Source organism: Phalangium opilio, unplaced genomic scaffold (genome assembly GCF_054372755.1).
Source record: "Phalangium opilio isolate 3A_F unplaced genomic scaffold, DU_Popi_V2 ptg000032l_1, whole genome shotgun sequence".
NCBI lineage: Eukaryota > Metazoa > Arthropoda > Arachnida > Opiliones > Phalangiidae > Phalangium > Phalangium opilio.
In genome coordinates, this window is record NW_028324159.1 from 8,701,707 (window position 1) to 8,711,178 (window position 9,472).

Genomic DNA, 9,472 nt, shown 5'->3' on the forward strand with positions numbered 1-9,472 from the left:
TTCACTAAACGTGTGCCAACTCGCTTTGCCTATAGCGTGGGAAATTATAAAGAAAAGCGGTGGGTGTATTGGCTTTTTTGAATGTAATTTTCGAAATGGTCTATTTAACTTTTTTCTATGAACATTGCTAATTCAGATATAGCATTTTCAATTGAAAATCTAATGTATCATTTTCAATTGAAATTAGCGTCATCTAGTTCAAGCAGTTCCAGCTCGGGTTCTTCCAGCTCGGATTCTACTTGTTCTGAATCAAGCTCAGATTCGAGCGATGATTCAAGCTCAGATTCGAGCGATCGATGATTCAAGCTCAGATTCGAGCGATGAAAATAAAAATATCAAAACACGTGGAAGCGGATCAGAAGGTAAGGCTGCTAGTTCTGCTTAGTGCCTCAAAATATTAAAACGGAAAGTGATCATGTTATGCTAATCATTACGATTTTTTTTTCAGTATCGTCTTTGCGAGACAGAAGTGATGATGAAAAGAGTGAAATTGAAAAAACAGGAAGCTGCGATGAAAGCAACGCAGCTTAAGGTAAAGAATAAGTGGAAAGCTTTGAATAACGTGATAACTGTTGTTAATTAACATCTATTTCAAGGAATTACTGATTCGTCCGAAAGGGCATCAACGGGAAAAGAAAGACGCGCATTTCTGCAATATCAAAAGGCGGGGGAAATTTCAATTCCCGAAGTTGCAAATGAAATTGAAATAGACCCTAATGAAAAAGGTATTGAGGCGGCCACCAGTCATGAAATCAATACAGTGGCGTCCATCACTGATGAAATCTATGCGGTGGCCTCCATCACTCATGAAAAAGATGAGGTGTCCAAGGAAATACAAACAATTGTTGAAACACAGTTAGCTTCTCGTAAGTCTGCGTTTAAATCAAATTTATTAGTTTACAAACATTGACAAATTTAGTTTATTACACATTAAGTAGACCAATATAAGGGTACGAAAAGAAAGCTTAAAAAGAGTAATGGTCCACAATATCAAGAGGAGGGGAAAAAGAAATTGAAAACTTAGCTACGGAAATAGTCCCTCGTGAAAAAACTATTGAGGCGTCCACCACTCATGAAATTGATATTGAGATGTCCACCATTCACGAAAATCAAACAATTGGTGACCAACTTAAGGGTACGAAAGGAAAAAAGAATACAAAACATTGTAAGATACAATCCAAACCTAAAATATAAAATTCTGTTTTGTAATTTGATAATTTCTTTCTTTTTTACAGCAAGAACCGAAAAAAATGGAAGCCCAAAATCAAAAAAAAAAAAAGAAAAAGGCATGATTTCAAAAACAACAAGATTGACTTTCAAAAGTAACAAAATGTAGCATTAAACGTTTTATAAAAAACTACAAAATTTTCAAAACATGTTTATTAAAAGTAACGAAAATTTTTACAAAAAGCAAAAAATGTATAAAATATTTCCTGCAGTGTATTAAATGTATGTTTTGTATGTTAATTTTTGAAATGTTAAATTTTTATCCAAAATGTTTAAAACTTTCATACAATGTTCCAAAACATTTTTAAAACTTTCAAATTTTATACAATCTAACAAAATGTGTAAAATGATAAAATTTCATGCAATATAACAAAATGTTTAAAATTTTTCATGCTATGTGACAAATGTTTAAAATTTTTCATGCTATGTTAACAAATGTTTAAAACGTAAGAAAATGTTATAGAAATTTGAAATATTAAAGAATTTTGAAATGTCCCGGAGGAGTTAGCTGTTATTCTTGGATTTTCGAGCCATGGACGAAACAATACTGTATTGTGGCTTTGTGGGTCATCGTACCAAGGCTTATGAATATACAATTAGGCAGTAAGCAAGCATTTGGTTAAATATTGTGGTAAAGGAATTGTATTTAATATTTATATAATTGGTAGTATTAGAAATATGTAGGTAAATTACTTAGGAAAAAATTATTTCTGCACGCTCGCTGCAACTCGAAAGTGGAAAACCGAACCGTTGCACAAAGGGTCGTAAGGGAAAGAAAGACTTGTTTGTCAGAAAAATATTTTGTAGGAACGTGTTGCAGTGCTGCCACAGTTTTCCATTTATATTTGCTATGGAGAACTATAATTGTAGTCAAAATAAAAGTTTTCTTTGATGAGCTTTTCATTGATAGATCTCCTTCAAAACTGCTCCATGGTGCAGAGTAAAAAGGTTTCTGAATTTTGGGGAAAAAGAAGTCCAGGGACCCTATTCTCTAACTACATTTGGATCGTTCCTAATCCAAATGATTTGGATTTGGGGTCGGCTCATCCCCAAATGACACTAATCCGTATTCTGTAACTCCAAATCCCTATTCATTTGGTTCAAACCCTATCCAAACATTTGCCCAGCCAAATGGCCGGCCAAATCGTCATTTGGATAGCTCTTTTCCCCATTTTCACCCCGTTTGTGGCCGCCACTTTTTTTAAGGGGAAAAAAATTTGAGAGTGGGTCCTTTTCCTTGTCATTTTCAATTTTTTTGAGTTTTTGTTCATGGATGGATTTTAAATATAATATAAAGTAGGTTTCAGGCTTTAATATAAGCCTAATATCATAATTTTCCACCTTTTTATTGTCCCACAATCTATTTCTAAACTTGGCCCTTTTTTAAGGCGGTGAAATTGCGCCATTTAAATGTTTGCCTCTCGTTGCCCGTTACTTCGCCATCTCTTATCGTCGTATTTTTAAAGTTTAGACTTTGAAAGTAGTGCTTTGTTTTCTTAAATTTAACTTAATTGTATAAGATTTCAATATTATAATTGCGTTAAACGTCAGGATTTACTAATTCAAGGAACGCGCCTTGCATTTGAATTTCGTTTCCTTCGAAACTCCCCCTCGGAGAATTTTTCTTTATCGCCGTCTTGCACTCGCTTCAGCCCCGAAAACAGCTGTAGTGAGCAGTATTATTTACTAAAAATGTATGCGGTCAGTGTGTTGTTGTTTTTGCATTTTAATGTTTCTAATCGTGGTGTGCGTCGAGGTTTACGAATCCAACGTGTGTTGCGAAATGAAAATCCAGGGTGGATACTATATGATCTATGCTTTAAAAGGAATTTGACGGCGAAATTCAAGCAAAAGAAACGGTATTAGGCCTTGCCAAAAGTTGACTTAGCTATAGTAAGCCTTCGTCAAATTATCACATGTCAATGATATAAGAAATTGACCCTCGGATATCTAGGAGATGGTTATAAAGTTACTAACTTTCGATTTCGAAGGTAGATACTGTCTAGTGACACTTAAAGTAACGATTTAATCTTATAAACAGACTACCATCATAAGTCCATATCGTAAATTAACCGATTTTGATATCAAAGCTTAACTAGTGACACTTAAAGTAACGATTTAATCTTATAAACAGACTACCATCATAAGCCCATATCGTAAATTAACCGATGTTGATATCAAAGCTTAATTTAAATACCAATACCAATTTTTTTTCTACTGAAAGAGATATCTACTTATATTCCATTCAAATTTCTCTCGCAACATTTCAAATTAACGAATAGAACCGATTAATTGGGAAAATTGCTATATTGGTCACCGTTACCGATCACAGATAGATTTGCGTCCTTCAGTAGTGTTTATTATGCTTGTGAAATGGTAAGTGAAATCTGTGATTAAAGTTTAAAATAGGCATGGGCAAAAAGTGCTTTATATCGATTACCGAATATCTAAATTTGACCAAAATGAACAAAATATTATCTTCATGATTAAAAATCTTGTTTGAAGCAGCAAGCCATCTAATCCTTATTTACCTTCTTTTGAAAAAAAGTAGGTTGATACCTGTTTCAGTAGATGATTGATTGATATTTCAGTTTCTTTGAGTTTAAAAAAAAATTGGTTCCACCATTGGTTAATTTACAATATTGACCATTCGACAATCACAAATTTTACTAACTAAATTAAAAAAAACCGGTTCAAAACTTTATTAGTTTTGAAACGAGTTAAATTCTAATATTAAACATATGTACTAGTTAATTCCTCGTACAATTTATTGCCTTAGTGAAATTAATTATGAATTTTATATACACAAAATAAATGTTTACTTCCAAAATTTAAAGGTAAAATGTGTGCATTATTTCCCAATTAATAAAAGATATCCACCTATTTTTCATTCAAATTAATTTCCCAATTAATATTTATTAGGCCTAATAAGCTTAAACTATCAAATTAAGAGGTTTCTTAATTGTACAAAATTATTACAATCTAACATGCAAAAATCCAAGGCTTAAAAACATTTTACTTTTATATTAAACGCACCAAAAGAATTGACCAATAAAAGCTAAGTAAAATTACTTAATGAAATAGGAAGTGACGTACATTTGGTTTGGATAAAGGTTTGGCGGGAGGTCCAAATGTCGATTTGGATTTGGGTTAGAGAATACGGTTTTAAGCGCTCTATCCAAATGGAGCCGACCCAAACGTTTAGATTTGGATCATCGTCCAAATGATTTAGATTTTTAGGGTCCCAGGTCCAGTTTAAAAATTAAGCCGGGGGAGGGGGTCAGTGGTTCACGAGACTACTATGAAAATTCAAGGATAACCACAGTCCACACATTAAAACTATAATATTTTAATTATCCACTTCTTTATTTTAGCAGACTACGTGCTCTTGTCAATGGTTATGGACCAGTTTATTTATTTCAGGCCAGGAGGGTCGATGGCCTAATTTCCAGTTTAAAATAACCTTATTTCCCACCCTGATAGCTTGTGTCGTGTTGCGCGTGATCGAGTAGGCTATGCTTCGGGAAAAAGAAATCTTCACTTCAGTTGGTAGTCGCGGTTTTTGGGACCAGTGACCCTATCCCTAATTTATTTTTTACTAATCCTATTAAAAAATTAAGGAAGTATTTCGTTGACGCACAGCCCATTCGATCACGCTTTGGCTTTACGGGCTAAAAAAGCCGTTCGAATTGGCCTCAAAACGCTAATTACACAAAATTATGTCAGAAATCAGAGTTAACTCTTAATATTGCCGTCAATGGGAAGAACGCCGTGTTTTGGTCCTAATTTTGAAAAAACTGGTTGAAATCTCTAGAAATTTCAATGAGATTTGCAAAATAATGTTTGGTATTTTTGTGCAAAGTTTTTCTCTTTCATAAATTTTTGTAAGAACATTAAAACGATATTTAACACTAATTTTATGGCTTAGTTTCAAACAGTTTAAATTTGTTTCCTTCAGTTTCACTGGTTCGAATCTCTTGAAATTTTAGTGAGAGGCATATTAAAAGGTTTTAAATTATCGTGCAAAAATTTCGAAGTTTCTAAACAAACAGTTCTCTTCCTAAAATTTCCCTAAGCGACTTAATAGGTTGTAGGATTATGCAGAAACAAAATTTAAATGCATTTTTTGGAAGTGAATTGTTCGTTTGAAAACTTTGAAACTTTGCATGATAATTTTAAACTAGGGTTGTAAATTTTCCGGAAAAATAAAACGCGGAAAATTTTCCGCTAATCGGAAAAATATAAAACTACCAATTATGTGAGCTTTGAGTCAATTTATCTAACTTTTAAAGATTTAATACATTCTCCTGTTATTTAGCCATCTTTAGTAGATTTATTAAAGTACCACCAAATATTAGTGGTTGATTTTCCCATAATTTGTGACTTTAAACAGGGTTAACAAACTTAATAACATTAACAACATAACACCTCGTTTCCCTTACAATGACGCAGACGATCACTATCCTTTATGCCTGATAATTTTAGTTTCACTTGGGTCTCTTAACGGTTAGGTCTCGACTCTCTAACGCCTTATACCGTCATAAGAGCAAACAGTAACCCTATGCATGCAAGCGATAGCCAATGAGTGAGCTTTTGCTATAGAGAATAGGGGTCGCTAGACTCTGTGCCCTTGGACAATTTTTTACCCCTCCGAATTCACCTAAAACAAAATAATGAGTGTTTTGAAAAGAAAGGCAATTGAAAAATTTTAAAGTTTTAACCTTCTAATTGAAAAACCGGTAACGGAAAAATACGGAAAATTTTCCGGAAAAATATAGCTCGGTCATTTTCCGGAAAATTTTCCGACTTACAACCCTATTTTAAACCTTTTAATATGCCTTTCACTAAAATTTCAAGAGATTCAATCAAGTGAAACGGAAGAAACTTATTAAACCGTTCGAAGACCAAGCCCTTTAATTAGGGCTAATTTTCGCTCTAATATTTATACCAAAAAGTATAAAAGGGAAAATTTCCAAAAAATAGCAAACGTTGTTATGAACATCTCTTTAAAATTACAAGAGATTTGAACCAGTAGTTTCAAAATTAGGGCGTAATAACTGTGTTCTTCCCATAGCCGGCCATGTAAAATGCTGGCTCCTTGGATTTTTCGAGCGAAAAAGCCCAAAATTACCAACACGCGCTTTCACATAGGAAAAAAGTGTGTGGAGGGGCTTATATAGCGTGTGAAGCCAACGCGTGATCGAGTGGGCTGTGGTTGTAGCAAGGAAGGCAAGAATGAGAAGTTGAGAACCAGTCAAGGCTCCGAGTCTATATCAGTGGAGTAGAAATTTTAAGTGACCAGGATTTGTAAACTGGTCCCTCCTAAATTTTTATATAAGTTCACAATTAATTAACTGCTCCTAAGGACCAGTAACCGCCGGATTTCGAATAAAAAACTGGTCCGACCAATTAACAAACTGGTTTTGGACCTGTGCTATTTCCAAGATTGATCTTCTTCACTTCAGTTGGGAGTCCTGGGACTCGTAACAGGTCAAACATAGATGCATATGACAAGGATACATTTCTCATAATCGAGAATGGCCGACCTTGTTGTCTAATAGACAGCCTGGCAGCCCAGTATTTGTTTACCTCTGCTTCTATGCGAGTAGTACATATTTGCCGGTCCCAGCACAGGTACAGTGGAAGGCAGGGGAGGATTGGAGGATGGGAGGATTGGAGCAGGGGGGATTGGAGGATGGGAGGATGGGAGGATTGGAGGATGGGAGGATAAGAGGATTGGAGGATGGGAGGATGGCAAGATGGCGAGAGAGAAAACGTAAACCTTTTGATTGACTCACCCCTCTCTCAGACCGGTAAGAGGGCGTTTATGATTGACTCAACCCTCTCATCCCCGCACCTGCAAGGGGTGTTTTTGATTGACAGGTCAATGAAGCGTGTTCGATTCTCGGATGTAGAAGTACATACATTGGAGTATGAAGATAGGGTGAATTATGATTTAAGAAATAAGCAGTATTTTAATATGTTAATTAGATTAAAATTTGAACCATTAATTTCTCCCGTATTAATCAAATGGTTAAGGGGGTATGAAACTCCAGATGACGTTAGGATGAAAATAAAGAATCCCCGTAAAAACCCAGCTCTACCGATTATTCTAGATCATTCTAGAAAATTTAAAATACCCATAAAACCCAGGTTAACGTTGTTTAAGGCCATGACGTAAAATGTACAGTCAAAGTTGTAGACTGTTCGAGAATAATATTCCCGAAAAAACCCACGGCGTAAACACCAATAATGTACAGTCAAAGCTAGGATGATGATCTTATTAAATAGTATAAATAGCCAGGACCCTGAGTTAAACCACCATAACAATCTCTCTAAAGTCCGACGAGGAAGGAAGGACCATCCAACAAGTACAATGTAAGTATAGTTTTTGTGTACTTATTATTTTTAAAGTTAAAGTTTGAACCGTAAATATCAGTGTTAATGGGAGATTTTTTTACCCTCACCAAGGCTTAAGAAATCCGTGGTCGTTGACTTTGATTTTCTTACCGGGCGAATTGTTGGAGTTGAACGGGAACAAATAGCCAAGGAGGTGGCGGTTACTACCGTGGAGAAAACACCGAGGGTTGGCTCATGGTCTTTCGCGCCCCCATACAGTGAAAAAGAACTTACATACGACACTGTGCGTCAGAACAGGTGGCTTCTTAACAACCTGCATGGTCTGGAATGGAATGATGGAGTAACGCCCTACGAAAAACTCGGCGAGTGCCTCCGATCTGCAGTTCAAGGCTACGACCGCGTATTTTGTAATGGAGAGGAAAAGTGTTTATTTTTGCTGAACATTATTAATCGGGAAGTTATAGACTTGAATGGGGTGGGGTGCCCCAAAGCCAACGAAATAGACGATGATGGACCCATGATTACATGCATGCTTAATCATAAAACTGTCCGTAATAATAAGAAGTATTTATGCGCACTATCTAAATTTATATTATTTTCCGAGTGGAAATTGTAAATAAAAATTTAGGAGACGAATAAAACTGAAATTCAAAGTGTAACGTTTAATTAATTTACTTTTATTTATTCATAGTTTTTTTTTTCAAATTTGATACGACACCGCGTAATTAGCGCACACACTTTGGCTTACCGCAATGCCGACATGCTCGATTAAAGCCCTGTCGAGCTGGGTGGCGAGCATGTGGCCCTCACCCCCATTATTGCGGGCATCCAGCCTCCTCATCATTAAGGTGAATATGGCGTTTTGAACGCTGATAATAGTAAATAAGACAAAAAAATTGTTTTAGCGAATATATGTATATTGTAATTAATGTAAATAGAATTAAATATTTGATAGTGTGTCATACCCATATCCATCGCAGTTAGGGGATGGTGATCCCCCGTCCGGGGTGGGGTAAACCCCATTGGCATCCCTTGTCGGACTAAGCGGAGGGGTAGAAAAATATATTAATAAATAAATGAAATACTAGTAATAATTAATAAATAATAATTAATCAAAATATTATCCATATCTTCAATACACACCTTGGGCGTATATATCCCGCAATTAAATCCTCTAGTGTCATTAAAAGGTTCTGTATACAGGGGGTGGCCATGCTGGGGAGTAATAAAACCCGTACGGTATCCATGATGCTAAACGAAATCAATTAGCGCTACAAATGGTGGGGGTGTATAAATATGGATGTATTTACCGGTATCCGTCACAGTTTATATTTAGCACTATTTCTTCCTCAAAATCATCAAAATCGCCGAGATCAGCGCTAATCACATTAAAACAATCTTAAGTATTGATACTAAACAACAATAATAGAAATAATAATAAAAATAATAAAAAAAATATATGCACTTACATATCCCCGGGATGGATGATTGGGAAAGTGTTTACGGATCAACCTCTCCATCATCATCGTTTTCGACGATGAAGTTTAACACCTCATCAGCTCCCTCATCTAACATAAATTCTTCCTCCATCTCCTCAATTATTAGTGGAGGAGTTTCTGGTGCGTAGACCCAAGACATGTCCCCCATAGGTACGTGACCCAGAACCATTTTGAAATTAATTTAAAAGTTTTTTTTTTTTAAAAAAATAATGAGACTCAACTTGCGTCTTGGACGGAAAAAATCGTTGTGAGTAGAATATTGAAAATGGCCCATGTCCCTGGGTCCAACATGTAGTATGAAAAACTCTAACCCTTCCACGTATTTTCTCCAAATTACAATAGAACTTCAAACAGTTAGTATGAATTGTAGGATTAAAAACCATACA

The 9,472-nt window shown here is 35.3% G+C and overlaps 1 protein-coding gene across 1 annotated transcript; it reads left to right on the top strand.

Annotated features, from left to right (window-relative positions):
• The first annotated feature begins 7,467 nt into the window (after positions 1-7,467).
• Positions 7,468-8,203, top strand: LOC149685905 (uncharacterized). Its single transcript, XM_089870881.1, has 2 exons — positions 7,468-7,605; positions 7,699-8,203. The coding sequence occupies exons 1-2, from the start codon at positions 7,499-7,501 to the stop codon at positions 8,201-8,203; spliced, it is 612 nt and encodes a 203-aa protein (XP_089727007.1). The 5' UTR covers positions 7,468-7,498.
• The last annotated feature ends 1,269 nt before the right edge of the window (positions 8,204-9,472 follow it).